The sequence below is a fragment of the Copadichromis virginalis genome, linkage group LG16 (genome assembly GCF_057382275.1).
Source record: "Copadichromis virginalis isolate Kocher_CV1m ecotype Utaka linkage group LG16, C_Virginalis_male_GT1.1, whole genome shotgun sequence".
In the NCBI taxonomy this organism is placed as follows: domain Eukaryota; kingdom Metazoa; phylum Chordata; class Actinopteri; order Cichliformes; family Cichlidae; genus Copadichromis; species Copadichromis virginalis.
Window position 1 is genome coordinate 27,810,305 of NC_140633.1, and position 17,915 is coordinate 27,828,219.

The following is a 17,915-nucleotide window of genomic DNA, read 5'->3' on the forward strand; positions in this document are numbered from 1 at the left end:
TCCTGATCTGAACTTAATCAAGACACACAGAAACAGTTAACCACATACATGTGCAGTTTCCAAATCAGTAAAAGCAGGAAGTAGTTTTTAATGCATGATTCTGTTGTCTTATAATGTTTAAGGGTCCTGAGAACTGAAAATAATCCTTCAGATTTCCATGACTATATAATTATCAAACAGTTATCATACTGTATCATCATTTTGCACTAGCATGAATTTAGTGTAAATTAGTGGAAAATACGTGGCTGCCATATTCTAAAAAAAATAAAATATTCCAAATTATCTTGTGGCACAATCTTTATTCGTTAATTCCTTTTTAACAATGTGAAAATAAAAAGAACATCAACATGTGAGTAATCAGTAACAATTAATACAGGCTGATATATTTATTCAAGTTTTCATTTTCCTATTTCACTTTTAGTCTTCGCCGGTGCTGACAGCTATACTTTCAAGTGAAAACAAAACTCATGCAATCTATGATAAATGAGGCACTCGTGAAAAATATGTGTCAATATAAATTACAAACATAAAGCATAAAACACACCAGGGCAAAGGGACACTGCCTGTAATTAGAAACTCATTGAGACAGGCATGTGTCTTTTTTTAATGCATATTACAACATAACACTGGCAGCAGTAATTATTTTAACATCTGCATGATTTGGCACCAGCATGATTTTCTTTTGCTTTCAGCTTTGCCCTGCAGCAACAACCACATTTAAAACATTTCTTAGTGTTGCACTTAAAACATTGGCAGTATCTTCATGTTACTTGAGATCTACGAAAAAGGCATATTTGAGTTTTATGCATGAGCTCCAACACTAACTATCTTCAGTGACTCCGTCCTGTGACTGTCTCACAGACACAAACATGCAGCCCAACAAAATCAATATTTGCGGGACATGAGCTGGATAAACTATTTCAGTTACCATTCACATTAAACCCAACTTTAGTAGCAGCTGACTGATTGTCTAACTGAAATTTAATTGTAGAAAACTAGTCTGTTTATTCCTATTTACTTTTGTCTACTTTCGTTAATTATTAAGACATATAATTTAATCAAAGGTTTTTTGGGGGAACTTTTTAAAAAAAAGTATTTAAGCCTGAAAGCTGGGAAGCAGTGCAGGAGGGAAAGTCATCAAGTCACCCCTAAAGTACAGTGTTTGTAATTTTGCACACAAGGGAGCTCATCTGGAGTTGGCTGAGGTTTAATAATTCGCTCAGGGAGCATGTAAACAAATGTTCTTTGATCATTTAGCTATTATACATCCTGTAACCGGATGCAATAATACAACATTTTTAAAAATCCAGGACAGGTAACACACTGCCGTCACAATCATTGTCACTTTCTTCTTCCTCCAATCACTTGACAACACTCTCAGTCACATCTACTGCAGGAGGACCAAGGAGAATCCAAAAACTGATTTATCTTTATAATTTGTTTATAAAGCTTGGCACGTTTGCATCGATAATGTAAGAATAGCAAACACATAAGTAGTTAACATGTACAAAGACTTAACAATCATTATTTGTAGCTGTTTCAGTCACAATACTGCGATTTGTCCTTTAACTTAATAAAGTGCTTTCCCCAAACTATAATCTAAAATCTGATTACAATTTTAATGCTATTTGGGTAAAAGTGCAGGACCAACATATGATAAACTTGGATTTAATGATACACGAGCACCTCCCTACTTCAACTTTCCAACAACAAGATAGTCAAAGTGTGTGAGCATGTGCTTCACCTAACTACTTATTGCTTCATACTTATTCTGGACATCATAACAAGCTGACTGAGAAACACTGGTCTTCAGTTAAAAGTAGTTTATGTGGCAACCTGGAAATAAACCACAAAAAGTTCTGTGGGCTACCTTTGATTTTCGTGTGGCACAGTTGTGCAACATTCCCACTGCCAGAGAGTCTGAATGAGAAAATTCTATGGCAAGGTCTCAGCTGACTCAAACACAGAAAGAGCTACACAGAACGACATGCACACACAAACACCACCACACACACTCAATTTTAGACCTTCACTGACATAATGTATTCTGAAAAAACTTACACAAACCTCAAAATTCCCAAATATATTCCTAACTCCAGGTTTGGCTTTAAACCTAAACTCAAACCTTAAATTCTAAAAGGCCTTTCAAGCTTTGTTTTAGAGTTACTTAAACTGGTCCTCACAAAAGACTCAATTGTGGCCATATATACAACAGATCTAAATCATCACTTAATTCCAATTCATCAGTCTATGCAAATATCTGGCAAATTCGCGTTCACGAGCAATCCTCCACACCAGCTTGCATCCAAATGCAAAAACAATTTAAATGCCTGTGATAATGTAGAAACGTAACCACAAATCTTATCTTTAGTGTGTTCCTTTGGAGGAATGTGAAGCCTTGTCATCAGTATAGGCACTGTCTCAAATAAAGATCTGCTTAATTCACATTACATTAGAGCTGGCTGAAGGCAAAACACTGAGGTCAGTATAATAAGGCAACCCAAAGAAAGTAAACCTACAAAAACACATCATTAGGAGACAACACACCCACACTTCTTTTTCTTTTTCACGCTGCAATCACTTTTTATCACAGGTTTAAACTTATCCTCACTGCACTGACTTAGGGGTGTAGTGCTGGCAGTTGTGGATGACTCAGGGGAGGAGCCTAGCTCCACTGTACCCTTTGCCACACTTTTGCATCCATCTCCAGCTACTGAACCCAATTTTATCTCTTTACATTTCTGCCCTGCAACAACCTCTTCCCTGCTTTGTACATTCAAATGCTTTGCCTTAGCAATCCCGCCATCTAAACGGCCCCCAGTTTTGTCACTGACAGCTCTGCCCCCACCCCGAGCACCTGATATGTAGTCGTTAGCAGCAGCTCTCTGCTGGGCTTCCATTTCTGACAGGCTGCATGCCAAAGCCATCTGTAGGTCTTCATCTTCCTCATCATCCTCACTGCCTCCCGCAACCCCGTAGTGGTAGAATGGGGCCGAGCTAAATGAACGATGCGTGGGTGAAGTGTAAGGGCTCAGGCGGGATCTGTCTGACTCAGCGGTTTTGTTCTGGAGTCGTGGCTTTGGAGTGGCCTGCTCCTCTCGTCGGCTCAGCTCCAGAGCAAGGGCCATTTCATCTTCCACACCTTCGATCAAAACAAAAACAACAAGACAGCTGTCTCACTGCACAATCAACACAAAGCAAAAACCTTAGACATAAAGAAAAACACATAACCAAGCAAAAACTTCAGGTCAAGCGGTAATACAAAAACTAAAGCCAAGGTACATATAGTTAAACAAACTAAACCAATAACTAAAACTATGTGAAAAACATTTCCGCAGACTGAAAAAACATGATTAAGACTATAAAAGAAAAAATAAAACTAACTGAAATTATTTTATGAAAAATATCAAGCAAATATCCTTAGTATTTGTTAAACTTGTAAAATTACATTCATCGGTGCTGATGAGGCACTTATGAAGTTATTTATTGAGACTTCGGATGTCTACAAGACTAAGAGTTAATTGCTTTCAAAAGGTTCAGTGTTTTTATTGTAATATCTATACTAATTTTCCTGAAATTTTGCCTTTGGCACATGTCCTCAATTGAATATGATTAAACTAACACTGAAAGTCATAAAAACTAAACTAAAACTAAACCTTGTTAAAAATTAAACTAAACTTAAAAAGCAAACCTACTCTGGGAACTGACTCAAAAAAACCTGAATTAAAAATAACAAAAATATTAAAGATAAGAATAAGATCGATTAAATACAAACTGAAACCTCGTCTGTTTTTTAACACATTTCCCTGCTTGCATTGAAATCTTTTGAATAAGCAGCACTGCATTTTGACACAATTGTGGTTGTATTAGAAAAAGTTGACACTGAATTTGTGTTTTCAGGTTAAAGCAAATAAGCACCAGAAAAAAGTTTGGTTTTTTTTAGTTTTTCTTTTTTTTTTAAATCTCAATTCATTTATTCCGTCAGCATTGTCTCACCATTAATTAGAACACTTTTCAACACACCATCCTCCTCAATCTCTATTCTTTCCTGCCCATTCTCCTTTATCCTGTAGGAAAGACAAATACAGACATAAGTGGAATTATTTAAAAGCCACCACCATTTCTAGTGCCTCTGTGTTTGTGCAAGTGCGTAACCAGTCTTAGGGCTGAAAAATTACAGCCAAAAAATATTTTGATTAACACTATAATCATGATTATCTACCACAATTACTCGCTTTCATTTTAGTGACACAAATACACTGCCACATAAAGATAAGAAGGCTTTCACATCTATGCTTTGGACTGTCTACAAGGCTTGTAGACAGTCCCTTTGATTCATTTCAGAAGAAGAAGAATATAAACTGATAACGAGGGCACTGCTTTCACTTTGACATTGCACTATATTCCTGTTAATTAGGCTTACCCTCTGGCATTTTGCATACAGTGCAAGTTTTACCCCTTTAGAAAAACACAGATCTATAGAGAAACGAAATGAGACTGTGTTGGTATTTCCACTACATCTTTGTGAGCTTAAATAATATGCTGTATGCAATGTACAGCCTCACTTTTATGGATTTCTGAATTGATATTGGACAAGACATGTCATCAACCTCTACAATGCCTTTCAGGCTCTTCATGCAATTTTCATACTGCAGTGTGAATGCTGCATTTTTAGGTAGGTGTACACATTCATTTTGTTGCTTTGTAGTTCCAACACAACTTTATGGTGCCCTTGCATATAATTTGTTCTTTGCTCTAAATCTAAAGTATTCCCAAACAATAGATGACGATCTGCTTCTAGGGACAATCTATTGAGACAAATACAATTCAAACATGCACATATGCACTGCTCTTATTCAGCAACCACAGTCACATCAAGATAATTCTTAAAACGCTGGAATGTGAAACTGTTTACTGGTGCTAAATTTAATATATTCTTCAATTAATTTTTCACGTTTTGCTTTGAAGATAATACACTTGAATATGTACTTCCTTTGCTGCATAATAGGAATTGTTAAGGAATTCCATACTTCTTGGTGGTGGTGCGTTTTCCATTTATGATGCGAGTGGAAGTAGAAACTGATCTAAAGTTGCCCATCCCTCCACCCATGCTGTCCATCTCATCCAGACCACCCAAGGTAGTGGAGAAAGAGGAGAATTCAACTGTAGAGAGTCAAACAATCAAAAAGAGGAGAGGAAAGCAATATTCGTTTTTAATGTATCTAAACCATCTCCTGATATTAATTCTTTTAAGTATTTTTTAAACTAACAAGTGAAACTCTTGATATTAACAATATTAAATATCATTAATCTGGCATTTGTTGATGACATACAACACAAAAAGTTATAACCCCTCTTTCTGTGAGACACTCCTGGCAACCACTGATGATAGAAACAGCTTATAATAGAAGTTTAACTGAGTAGAATTGCATTAATTACCAGTAAAGTAAAGCTGAAAGGAAAAACTACATGGGAAAATCCTCTTCAATCCTCTGCAAACAGTTTACTTATAATATTTACTTCTTTACCTCCTCCTGATGGAAAAGAGAAGAATCGCCCCGGGCTGAGACGAGACGATGAGCTTCCAAATGAGGAGAAGTCATCTGAGTGAGAGACAAAGACGTGCAAGTACATAAAAATACAACAGTAATGGACAATACCTCCCACCCAGTCCATGACGTGCTGGCCAGTCACAGGAGTGCGTTCAGAGACAGACTGAGATTACCCAAATTCACCACTAAATGAAGCAGGAAACAATTCCTGCATGTGGCTATCTGCCTGTACAGCTCTAATGTACAGTACATAGTGCAATAGTTACTCCATTTTGCAGTGAAAATAACAAATAGCAGTTTAGAGGTTTTACTGTTGAGTTTAGAGTAGAATGTCGACCATTTATATTTAATCTCTGTAATATTCTGGATATTTATTATTGAGCTACTCCTCTATATTCAAGCCATTTCTTATATTTGTAACTTTGGAATATATTGTAGCATTTAATTTAGTTCAGTTACAGTAGACCTAAGACAAATTACTCTCATCATATTTTTTTATTTTACGTCTAGACTGAATAAATAAATGTTAGTATTAGTTTCTGAACTAACAGTAGATGAACCCCACCCCAATATATGTTTGACTTACCGAAGAAGCTGGCAAAGGGATCCTGTCCACCAAAGAATTCTCTGAACACCTCATCTGGGCTGCGGAATGTGAAGGTGAAGCCAGGCATTTCTGTAAAGTCTGAGCTGGAGGAACCTGAGAAACCAACATGTCACAGTCAGGAGCGAAAAGGAAAAATTAGGACTAATGTAAAGGAGAAGGAGCAAGTAGGAAGGGTAGGTAATAGTAGTAAGAAAATTACCCAAACACATTTTTTTCTTAAACTGTAGCAATTAGAAGATTGCTAATGATTACTATAATGGATGCAACAATATCACAGATTTTTTTATATATTTATACCTGTGTGTCGCATTCTGTCATTTCCATATCTGTCGTATGCATCACGTTTGCTCTCTGTCGAAAAGGAAAAAATTACCCACAGAAATCAATATCCGTACACATATACATCTACAGTATACCTTATACATATTAGACCAGTTGTCATCTATGGCGACTTACTGTCAGACAGGACTTCATAGGCCTCAGCGACTTCTTTGAACTTTTTTTCTGCTTCCTCCTTGTTGTCTGGATTTTTGTCAGGATGCCATTTCAAGGCCAATTTCCGGTACCTGAAAACACAAACAACATCAAACATCCATGCTTATATATAAATAACCACACACATAATGAAGTCTAGTTCTTAAACCTCCATCTATGAGATATGAGCTTATTTAGTGACATAATATGATAATACATCTTTGCCCTGAAAAGCAATTTTTTTTGGACTGAAATTAAACTCAAAAAGTTTTTCTAAAGTTTGTAAACTCTTAAAAAAAAAACACACAAAAGCACATACTGGCAGTGGCCTCAGTTTTTCAGTGCTTACATAACCTTGCTATCTAAAGTAGGTTTTCACACTTCAAATATATCTTCAGATATATTTTTTTTTACTCAAGTGAACTTTTTGTTACTTATGACTATATTTTCTAACACTTGAAATAGTCCCAGGATACTTACGCTTTCTTGATGTCATCCTGAGTGGCTGTTTTGGACACTCCCAAGATGCTATAGTAGTCCACCATGTCACCTCCTGTAACTCCTCAAAACACCACGCTTTGAAAGAAAAATACAAATACGAGTTTTGTTTGGTCAGAAATTAAAAGCACCAATGTGTGTGGATGTACAGCTTCTGCATCATTTTTAAAAATGCTCCTCTTGACTAAAAAAAACTTTTGTATCTATGGAACCAAGTAGATTTTAAATAATGCTTAATCACCATTGTAGTGGAGGTTATATGAGCTCAATCGATCTATTGGAAACAGTAAAACGACTCTAAAACATGTATTTAGAAGCTGGAAAATTATATCCCCCTAAATTTACTTAAATTATGATTTCACTAAGACAGTGCTGCTCAAACTGTTCAACAGCTGTATTACTGTAGGACTCATGAGTTGAACTACACTGAGTTTAAAGCTACATTAGTTTTAAGAATGCTTTTTAACTTTAGTTAAGTATTATTAATCAGCACTTTAAAGCTAGAATATGACATTAGTGTGGAAGCAGTATGGTTAGTAATGTTTTCATTTTTAACTAAACAATTAGCAACTTGTATGTGATGCATGCATAAAAGGACAGACACTTTAATCTATAGATATTTTAAAGCCAAATACATTCTCTTAACTAGTCTAAAAAAACTCCTTTAGGTCCTTTTATAATATGAAATTTCCAACAAATATATTGAGTTTGAAAGAGTAAATAAAAACCTAATCAGCAGACTTCACTGAATCATAAATTTACCTGTTATAAACTACTTCAGAACGGTCACATGAAAGCATCAAGCCTGTTATCTTTAAAAAAAAAAAAAAAAAAAAAAAAAGGATCTTGGCACAGTCAGCTGTTCTATAATAGCCACAGACGACACCCTAACCGAGATGCCAGTCTCATTTGTAATCGTTTCGGGGCTGAAGGGGACTTCCGAACTGAGGTGAAACAACTAAATCTAACTTTCTTTGCCCCTTCAGGATGAGCCATGCACTCATACAAGCCTCATTACTATGTTATTTCTAGCGCCAAGGCATTTGTCAACTGCTGCAGTGCTGACATGACTGCAGGCCTTATAGACGCTTAAATACAGGGACAGATGAACTTGGAGGCACAGGTGCTGTGCTATTCGAGTATTGACATTAGGGCACAATTAACATCATTTGGTATTTCGGTAGCACATCTCCTTTTATGGTAAAGTTGGACATCTGTCATAAATTGCAGCACCTATTTGGATAGGCACAAGTTGTTACGCCTAACCTCGGCAATGGACCTACCTTAGGAGTGTTTTGGCCTAATGAGTGAGCAGTTTAGCCGTCTGTCCACCAGTTTGGAGCGACAATGAATTAGTTGTTATAGCGGTCCTTCTGGACTACACTCCCCCTCTTTTTCTTCTCCTTTGTTGACAGCCGTACAGGCACCTCCCCTGTTTTCGGCCTGTTTCTTCACCGCAAATATTTTCCACCAAGCCAATATGACTGTAACCTAGCGTTAGGGTCTGCGCTGAAGTCCCCACCGAGATAGCATGCGCGCAGTCAGCTGTGTTTGTCCCTAGTGCTCCTCTGCCCCACGCGCTACGTCACCGCGAGCGCATAGAAAAAAATAGAGCGCCTAGAAAATGCCAGCGTTTGGAAACGTCACCGGGCCCGCCCTGCATGCCTCAGCGCCCGCCTGTTGCTCCGTGATAATGCTTTAACCTCTAAACATAAACATATGCCAAAACCTAGAAACTATTTTTTTCTTTTTAAATATAGATCACCCAATCATCGCAGAAATTACTAAATAATTTACAGTCGAGCGGGGAAACGAGGAAACGATTTTACTACAGTCCAGTTGTAATTCTGACATCCCGCTATACTTTATTAGTAGGTAATCATATAGGTAGATTATAGAAATTAGGTTTCCAGTTTAGCACGTGATTAATCGGTAGAGTCATTGATCTGGATCACACAATGAGGACATCATGTAATATCAGAGTTATGTGGACTGCTCAGCTTTGTGTAATCAAACCTCCTAGGCCATGTTATGAATAGTAAAGTGTAGAAGACCGCCTCCTGGTGGGCAGATGGGTACTGCAGGTGGGATGTCAAAGAAAGATCTAGATATTTTTTTAAGTGAATATTGTAAATAAGAGTGAAAAAATATATGAAACTTTTAGGACTTGATATTGGCATTTAAAATAGTTTAATGAATAAATTAGATTCATTTTGTAATTTAAGTTATTTGTTAATCTGATGTCTGTTTTTTGTTAATCTGATCTTTGATGGGGGACCTTGGATCGTAATTGAAGTGGGCTCGACTTCACATCAAATCAGTTTGTTTAGGAGAATAAATTACACAGGAAAATAATTTGGTCCAATATAAGACTATTATGTTGATCGGAGGACATAAAAACTTGAAGGGCAGACAATTTCACCTACACCAACCTCGACTTTTTACCCGTGTCCCTTTGTTTTCACCTGCTGGCCTAAGGAAAAAGTACAGGAAGCAGGAGTAAATCGTAAACGCCTACTGGTCACTCAGCTTGGCATGAAGAGAAGCAGGAAACTGAACAGAGCCTGGAATTTCTTTTCTAAAAGTGAAGTGGAGCTGCCCAGAAACATGGGAAGAAAAACAAAAGCAGGATTGTGTATATCAAGTTTAAAAAGAAGTATATGATAAATTATGTAATGTGTCAAAACAGTGTTTCAGATGTCTCTGGATTTGCTAATACTACCTCTCACCATAATGCTGATAAAATATCTTCTTCCACTTTGAAAGCCCGAAACTTGTTAAAAATAAATATGTATAATTGATAACTTCAATTATTAGCATTTGAACTAGAAAAGTACTCAACTATTGCAGTATTACACACTTAAGTTATACAGTTGCTAACATAGCCTGGTTAAGCAGATCAAGAATGTCCACAACTTCACACGACACTTTTATGAGAACTTTTATTGACAATACTGATGAATCACCACATGTGTGGATTTTGGTGGGAATGTGTTACTTTCACAACATTTGGAATGCGTGATGATGTTTGATTCTTCAGTACTCTTCTCCCTCTTCATCCTCCTCTCCCACGCTGTCAGTGCCCACCTCTTCATAATCCTTCTCCAGAGCAGCCATATCTTCTCTGGCCTCTGAGAACTCTCCTTCCTCCATGCCCTCCCCAACATACCAGTGAACAAAGGCTCTCTTGGCATACATCAGGTCAAACTTGTGGTCCAGTCGGGCCCAGGCCTCAGCGATGGCTGTGGTGTTGCTTAGCATGCAGACAGCCCTCTGCACCTTGGCCAGGTCTCCACCAGGAACCACAGTTGGAGGCTGGTAGTTGATACCCACCTTGAAGCCAGTGGGGCACCAGTCCACAAACTGGATGGTGCGTTTGGTCTTGATGGCTGCGATAGCAGAGTTGACATCTTTGGGCACCACATCACCACGATACAGCAGACAGCAGGCCATGTATTTACCATGACGAGGATCACACTTCACCATTTGATTAGCTGGTTCAAAGCAGGCATTGGTGATGTCAGCTACTGACAGCTGCTCATGGTAGGCTTTCTCAGCAGAGATGACAGGGGCATAGGTGGCCAGAGGGAAGTGGATACGAGGGTAGGGCACCAAGTTGGTCTGGAACTCTGTCAGGTCAACATTCAGAGCTCCATCGAAACGAAGTGAGGCTGTAATTGAGGACACAATCTGGCCAATCAGCCTGTTAAGGTTGGTGTAGGTGGGTCTTTCAATGTCAAGGTTCCTGCGGCAGATGTCATAGATGGCCTCATTGTCCACCATGAAGGCACAGTCAGAGTGCTCCAGGGTGGTGTGGGTGGTCAGGATGGAGTTGTACGGCTCCACCACTGCCGTGGAAACCTGGGGGGCTGGGTAAACAGCAAATTCGAGTTTTGATTTTTTCCCATAATCAACAGAGAGCCTCTCCATCAGGAGGGAGGTGAAACCAGAGCCAGTGCCTCCACCAAAAGAGTGGAAGATGAGAAATCCCTGCAGGCCAGTGCACTGATCAGCCTGAAAATGCATTAGTTCATTATTATTAAAACCCTTAAGTCATTTAGTTGAGCAAAATGTTTAATACACTCCAAATCTATAGCTTTGACACTGTCAAAGTCTCACCAGTTTACGTGTCCTGTCCAGGACCAGATCTATGATCTCTTTGCCGATGGTGTAGTGGCCACGGGCATAGTTGTTGGCAGCATCCTCCTTTCCTGTAATCAGCTGCTCAGGGTGGAAAAGCTGACGGTAGGTTCCTGTACGCACCTCATCTGCAAGAAACAGAAAAAAAAAAAAAAAAAAAAAAAAAAAAAAACGTTAGGAGTGCACGAGCTAGTGTCCTGTATTCTTGCATCAAATTAAGAGGAGTCCCTTTATTTTGCAGACAGTGACAGTTTAGAAATAATAACAAAAAAAAAACAAAAACAAAACACAATGACAATTTGCAAGAAAATGAAATTTAACCCAAACATCTGGAGTCATTTTTGTTTGTTTACATCCATCTTATCAGTTTTCAGATTAGCCATGACAATATATGCAAGTACTTGTTTATTTGCACGTTACTGACCTATGACAGTTGGTTCCAGGTCAACAAAGATTGCTCTGGGGACATGCTTTCCTGCCCCAGTCTCACTGAAGAAGGTGTTGAAGGAGTCATCACCTCCCCCGAGAGTTTTGTCAGAGGGCATCTGTCCATCTGGCTGGATCCCATGTTCCAGGCAGTACAGCTCCCAGCATGCATTGCCCATCTGGGCTCCAGCTTGGCCAACGTGCATAGAAATACACTCACGCTGGGGGAGGGGGAAAAAAATTAGACAAAGCAAGTTTATGTACACATGAACTGCCTGACACCAGTTATCATATTTTGAACTAGCTATGACTGCTGAAAGGCACAGCAATATCTGGGGCACTTATTTAATGAGTACTAATGGGGGTGGGTGGGCAGGGGGACTTATAGGAGTGTATACTGTTAGAGATCCTTAGTCTACCCCCCATTAATTTACAAGACAATGTTCAATTTGTGAAAAGGAAATACCTCAGTAAGGAGAGAAAGCTTGCTTACTGAAAAGTGTATCAGAACACTAATGTTTAAGCTTTCAGTGGTGCATATAATACAAGCAACGCAGTGTCTGAACTCTGGGTTTTTAACAGTTGAATGGACAGGATATACAGTTAATAACTGCAAGCTCCTCATTTGCCTAAAAGATAGTTTTATAACTTGGGGGAGGGAAAAAAGGCCACATACAATCCTGTATATGGCAAACAGGAAGGTCATGCATCAAGAAGAAAACCTTACCCCCCACCTCTTAATCCTGAATCTCCTCCCTTTCCTCATCCCTCCCCATTTTGTGTCTCCCCTCCCCTATCCTGTCCGGCTCCATAGCGCCGTGTAACGGGAAGGGATGACTGTCTCACCCTCTCTTTCTCTCCACATCCTTCAACCCTAAAATTCTTAACAGCTGCAAAATGGCAGCGAACTAACTCTCACTTGTAGGCCAGACCACTCCTCTTTTTCCCTGTTCATTTTAATCCATCCCCCACTGCCACGATTACCCTGCTCACTACTTTGTAGTTGTGAAAACAGTATCCTGTGCTTGTTTAGGAACTAAAGACTTTATATATTTTCTCTTTTTATACTAAAAGCTCTGCATTGAGGTTTGAAAAGGACAACAGTTCAACTCATTGTCTGATCTGACCTAGATTTCCCAAGAGTACAAAAATGACTTCTCCTTTAGTCAAATGCAAGTACACTAGTGCATTGTTCTCACCGAATTCTCAGACAAGCCCTAAAAAAAAAAAAAAAAAAAAAAAAATTCTGTATAAATTTAGCTCAAAAGTATGATCACTTAATATAATCTGATTTTAAGTAAACTCCCACACAACACTGAAGACTTGAAGCATTTAAAAAAAAAAAAGCCTGGATATTTAACCCATGCAACAGAAACAAAGGAGTAAGGAGGGGAGAGAGAATGAAAATTTCAAGGCTACGTCATCAGCCAGACAGTTACTCACCATTTTGTCTGCTTGTCCTTCGACCGACGTTGAGGATTCAGACACAAGGCAGAAGTGCAGAAAAAAGGGAGACTCGGAGTTTATATAGAGAAGGATGTGGAGGGGGCAGGCAGGAAATGACAGCAGGCAGCTGTATAGCTCATTTGTGGGAGGGAACAGCAGTTGGGGCGGGGGGGGAAGAGGGAAGTCCCTAATACGTATTTTAATGGCATATCTCCTTACATTTATCTACACAAGATCATTATGAAAAACATTTTTTTCTCACTGTTATATACACCTCACTCCCCTTCTGACTTTCCTGTGTTCTCTTTCCTTTCCCCCGTTTGTTTTCTCTGCATGTCACGTCTCTGTCTGTGTGTGTAGCAGGTGTGGCTCGTTACGTTTCCCAGATCCTCTGTAATCATTGTGCACACCTTTGATCCCATCAGTCCACTAACCAGCAGTCTGTCTGTTGACTATCTATAAGAGTCATTCGCTGTCAGAGCTTTCTAGTAGATATAGTATCCCACATATTTTGTTCTAGTTTAGTTTAGCTTTCTTCACTAATTACTTCTTTGTTTTGTTCTAACTCATATCTCTTTTCTCTGGATCTGTCCACTCATCTAAGCCAGAAAAGCTTCCCTCAACAGCTCTCCTTCAGACACCATCACCAGCCTGTCTACAGTCTTTGCTGCTTCTTCTTCTTCTTCTTTTTTTTAAAAAAAAACAATTTTCCACCTACTTCTTTTTCTCAGTGTGCTTGTGTCTGTTTGCAATGGCACCATTTAGAGTTTCAAAATTAGTTAGATTTTTTTTTAACACACAACTTAAATGAGCTGATTATATTGCAGCATGCAAATACTCCACCCCCACACATTTCTTAACATACATATACACTATAACAAAATCAGTAGACAAGGAGATTGATAATGCTACTTTATGCAGTCATCTGCACCCACACACACACACAAAGACTTGTCTGTGTTGAACCACTAAATAAATAATCATGCGAGATTACGCTAGCAAAATGGAAAGACTGACATGTTTATTTGGGTTATTATATGTAAAAGGAAAATGCTTTAATGGTAACAAAAAAAGTGATGATAAGTAAACATTCATACAAACAATCAAGTAAGATAATCCAAAGTTCATCAAATATAATAATATGGAACACAAAGAAACTTCAGTGTGGTGATTACAATAATGTATCACAGATTGTGAAAAGATTAAAAAAGAGAGTTTCCAAGAAATGTAGAGCTCAGTTTTAATGCAGCTTTTCAGCCACTCTGTTTGAATCATAGTGCAGTGATTCATACAAAATGGAACTGGAATTCTATTGTTGCTGCAGGCTATGGTCTGAGTATGAGCTACACAAGCAACACCAGCCAGAGTCCGTCGTTTTTTTTTTTTTCTCTTGCGTTCATTCTCAGAGTCACAGCTGAATGGTTTAAAGAAATTGACATAGGAGCCCTTTCATAGCTTGCATTCCTCATGGGAGAGGATAGTGGGGGGAGGTGCAAAAAGAGAGAGAGAGAGAGAGAGAGAGAGAGAGAGAGAGAGAGAGAGAGAGAGAGAGAGAGAGAGAGAGCGTGTTTAAAGCAGGCAGAAACCAGAGAAAGAAACTATCTTAAAACACCAAAAGCACATTGTACTCTTTTGCTATGAATATAAACACTTTTTTAAATGGCACTGTGATAAGAGAAATGTAAAAATGTTTTTGAAATGTTTACATGTTCAACTAAGGTTTTAGATTTGGTTTGATTTGTAAATTTGCCATGGTACTCAGCACACAGTGAAAGATATGTTATTTTGGTCTGTTTTTGTGAAATATGGAGTATTAAAATTGTTCACAATTTGGTCACACAAATTGTAACATTGTTAGTGTAGTCATATTTCTGATACATTTATTTTCACTTCAAAAAAAGCAAAAAGCCACATTTTGAAAACCAGAAGAAAAAAATTTACTCTGGATTAAAATCAGTACTCTTCTCCCTCTTCATCCTCCCCCACATAGTCAGCACCCACCTCTTCATAATCCTTCTCCAGAGCAGCCATATCTTCTCTGGCCTCTGAGAACTCTCCTTCCTCCATGCCCTCCCCAACATACCAGTGAACAAAGGCTCTCTTGGCGTACATCAGGTCAAACTTGTGGTCCAGTCGGGCCCAGGCCTCAGCGATGGCTGTGGTGTTGCTTAGCATGCAGACAGCCCTCTGCACCTTGGCCAGGTCTCCACCAGGAACCACAGTTGGAGGCTGGTAGTTGATACCCACCTTGAAGCCAGTGGGGCACCAGTCCACAAACTGGATGGTGCGTTTGGTCTTGATGGCTGCGATAGCAGAGTTGACATCTTTGGGCACCACATCACCACGATACAGCAGACAGCAGGCCATGTATTTACCATGACGAGGATCACACTTCACCATTTGATTAGCTGGTTCAAAACAGGTGGTGGTGATGTCAGCTACTGACAGCTGCTCGTGGTAGGCTTTCTCAGCAGAGATGACCGGAGCATAGGTGGCCAGAGGGAAGTGGATACGAGGGTAAGGCACCAAGTTGGTCTGGAACTCTGTCAGGTCAACATTCAGAGCTCCATCGAAACGAAGTGAGGCTGTAATTGAGGACACAATCTGGCCAATCAGCCTGTTAAGGTTGGTGTAGGTGGGTCTTTCAATGTCAAGGTTCCTGCGGCAGATGTCATAGATGGCCTCATTGTCCACCATGAAGGCACAGTCGGAGTGCTGCAGGGTGGTGTGGGTGGTCAGGATGGAGTTGTACGGCTCCACCACTGCCGTGGAAACCTGGGGGGCTGGGTAAACAGCAAATTCGAGTTTTGATTTTTTCCCATAATCAACAGAGAGCCTCTCCATCAGGAGGGAGGTGAAACCAGAGCCAGTGCCTCCACCAAAAGAGTGGAAGATGAGAAATCCCTGCAGGCCAGTGCACTGATCAGCCTGAAAATGTATTAGTTCATTATTATTAAAACCCTTAAGTCATTTAGTTGAGCAAAATGTTTAATACACTCCAAATCTATAGCTTTGACACTGTCAAAGTCTCACCAGTTTACGTGTCCTGTCCAGGACCAGATCTATGATCTCTTTGCCGATGGTGTAGTGGCCACGGGCATAGTTGTTGGCAGCGTCCTCCTTTCCTGTAATCAGCTGCTCAGGGTGGAAAAGCTGACGATAGGTTCCTGCACGCACCTCATCTGTACAACAAAACATTGATAGATATTTACTGGATGAGAAATCAAAACATTTACTATTTCTACTTTGGTACAAGAAACCTTTTCGAGGAATAAGAATATGATGGTGTTGTTTAATGAATTGAAATTCTACAAATAGAAATGCAAAAAAACAGTAAACAAATATATAGCTCTGTTTAAAAACATCAATATAGAACATTAAAAACTATCTAGCCTATGTAAAATATCAAATAATACTGGTGCTGACCTATGACAGTTGGTTCCAGGTCAACATAGATTGCTCTGGGAACGTGCTTTCCTGCTCGTGTCTCACTGAAGAATGTGCTGAAGGAGTCATCGCCTCCTCCGACAATTTTGTCCGTGGGCATCTGTCCGTCTGGCTGGATCCCATGTTCCAGGCAGTACAGTTCCCAGCATGCATTACCAATCTGAGCCCCAGCTTGGCCCACATGAATTGAGATACATTCACGCTGCAGAGAGTGAAACTGCTTTACTTCCCACATGTCTACATGAGTGTTATGAAACAAATTATCAAACCCAATTTAAGCTATCATATAGTACACTTATTGTTGGCTTCAGATAAAAAAAACAACAACAAGGTTAAGCAAGATTAGGAAACAGATTGTCATGACAATTCAGCTTAATCCTGAAGAATATTCAATGTCTCACAGCTATTCAGAATATAGTAGCATGTTCTTACAATAAGTTTTACACTAGCTAATCATATCTTACCATACTTTTTCTCTTCAAAGTGTCCAAGTATCGGTAACAGGATGTCGTTCCCGAGGCAGCTGTGATACTCTGCTTTATATACCTGTGGCTTAAGGTGTATAGTGATTTGATATGAACTGTAATCAGACCTACTGATGAGACCAAGATAATATCATATACTTGACAGACAATGCAAAAGGAGGTCAACACCCTATTCATTGTGTTAGTCTTTGAGTGGATTGTACAGGTGTGTATGTTTCACAAAGCAGAAGGAAACTCCAGATGAGGGGAAGGTAACCTATAGTTTCAGCTGGCAATTATCATTGTAGTGTTTGCAGTGGCAGCTTATGCGATTTAGCATTTTTTAAAATAAAATAAAAAAAACATTATGCTTTGAAATTGTTTTTTTTTATATTAATATAAATATTCAGTCAGGGATAAACACAAAGACTGAGAAAATGCTCCTGTCAAAACCTGTGAAGTTTATTTTACTGAATATGAAGTATGGTGCAAATAACAGTTTTTTCACTATTACTGACTTTCCATTGCCATATTGGCAAGTTATAATATCACAGTTTTGATTTTCATGTTTTAAACCACTAACATTATAATGGACAAATATCTTTTTCTGTCTTTACTATTTGCTTTGACTAGCGTCCCAACATTTATAGGATCTGGGCTTGTGAGGCTAATTTGTTGTTTTTATAACTTATTAAAATTTATGTTGATTGCTGAAAGAGTTCTTTCTAAATAAAGTATGCATGATACATGCTCCTATGTTCTTGCTGATTCTTCAACAAGGTGCTAACATAACTTACTGTTCTAGTTGTTTCACTGTATGGATAACAAACATCAGTCAACATATACTGTATATTGTTCAGT

The 17,915-nt window shown here is 38.9% G+C and overlaps 3 protein-coding genes across 3 annotated transcripts; all 3 read right to left on the minus strand.

The window, feature by feature from the left end:
- Positions 1–279: 279 nt before the first annotated feature.
- Positions 280–8,760, minus strand: dnajb2 (DnaJ heat shock protein family (Hsp40) member B2). The gene is made up of 9 exons (XM_085434250.1): positions 8,415–8,760; positions 7,114–7,209; positions 6,616–6,725; positions 6,457–6,510; positions 6,139–6,252; positions 5,529–5,603; positions 5,031–5,163; positions 3,997–4,067; positions 280–3,142 (listed from the first exon to the last, which is right to left on the minus strand). Exons 2-9 carry the CDS (start codon positions 7,176–7,178, stop codon positions 2,532–2,534), a joined length of 1,233 nt encoding a protein of 410 aa, XP_085290376.1. The 5' UTR covers positions 7,179–7,209; positions 8,415–8,760; the 3' UTR covers positions 280–2,531.
- Positions 8,761–10,055: 1,295 nt separating this feature from the next.
- Positions 10,056–13,202, minus strand: LOC146690995 (tubulin alpha chain). Its single transcript, XM_085434251.1, has 4 exons — positions 13,141–13,202; positions 11,696–11,918; positions 11,251–11,399; positions 10,056–11,145 (listed from the first exon to the last, which is right to left on the minus strand). The coding sequence occupies exons 1-4, from the start codon at positions 13,141–13,143 to the stop codon at positions 10,168–10,170; spliced, it is 1,353 nt and encodes a 450-aa protein (XP_085290377.1). The 5' UTR covers positions 13,144–13,202; the 3' UTR covers positions 10,056–10,167.
- A 1,879-nt stretch (positions 13,203–15,081) lies between these two features.
- Positions 15,082–16,704, minus strand: LOC146690996 (tubulin alpha chain-like). The gene is made up of 3 exons (XM_085434252.1): positions 16,570–16,704; positions 16,177–16,325; positions 15,082–16,071 (listed from the first exon to the last, which is right to left on the minus strand). Exons 1-3 carry the CDS (start codon positions 16,688–16,690, stop codon positions 15,097–15,099), a joined length of 1,245 nt encoding a protein of 414 aa, XP_085290378.1. The 5' UTR covers positions 16,691–16,704; the 3' UTR covers positions 15,082–15,096.
- Positions 16,705–17,915: the final 1,211 nt, after the last annotated feature.

Excerpts from the sequence above, each read along its gene's own strand:
- dnajb2 (XM_085434250.1), bottom strand. The coding sequence starts at position 7,178 with ATGGTGGACTACTATAGCATCTTGGGAGTGTCCAAAACAGCCACTCAG. Across the intron at positions 6,253-6,456 it reads TGACAGAATGCGACACACAG|GTTCCTCCAGCTCAGACTTT; the intron begins GTATAAATATAT and ends TTGGTTTCTCAG. Across the intron at positions 5,604-6,138 it reads TCCCTTTGCCAGCTTCTTCG|ATGACTTCTCCTCATTTGGA; the intron begins GTAAGTCAAACA and ends TCTCTCACTCAG.
- LOC146690996 (XM_085434252.1), bottom strand. The coding sequence starts at position 16,690 with ATGCCCACGGACAAAATTGTCGGAGGAGGCGATGACTCCTTCAGCACA. Across the intron at positions 16,326-16,569 it reads CCTGGAACCAACTGTCATAG|ATGAGGTGCGTGCAGGAACC; the intron begins GTCAGCACCAGT and ends TTTGTTGTACAG. Across the intron at positions 16,072-16,176 it reads TGGACAGGACACGTAAACTG|GCTGATCAGTGCACTGGCCT; the intron begins GTGAGACTTTGA and ends ATACATTTTCAG.
- LOC146690995 (XM_085434251.1), bottom strand. Across the intron at positions 11,400-11,695 it reads CCTGGAACCAACTGTCATAG|ATGAGGTGCGTACAGGAACC; the intron begins GTCAGTAACGTG and ends TGTTTCTTGCAG. Across the intron at positions 11,146-11,250 it reads TGGACAGGACACGTAAACTG|GCTGATCAGTGCACTGGCCT; the intron begins GTGAGACTTTGA and ends ATGCATTTTCAG.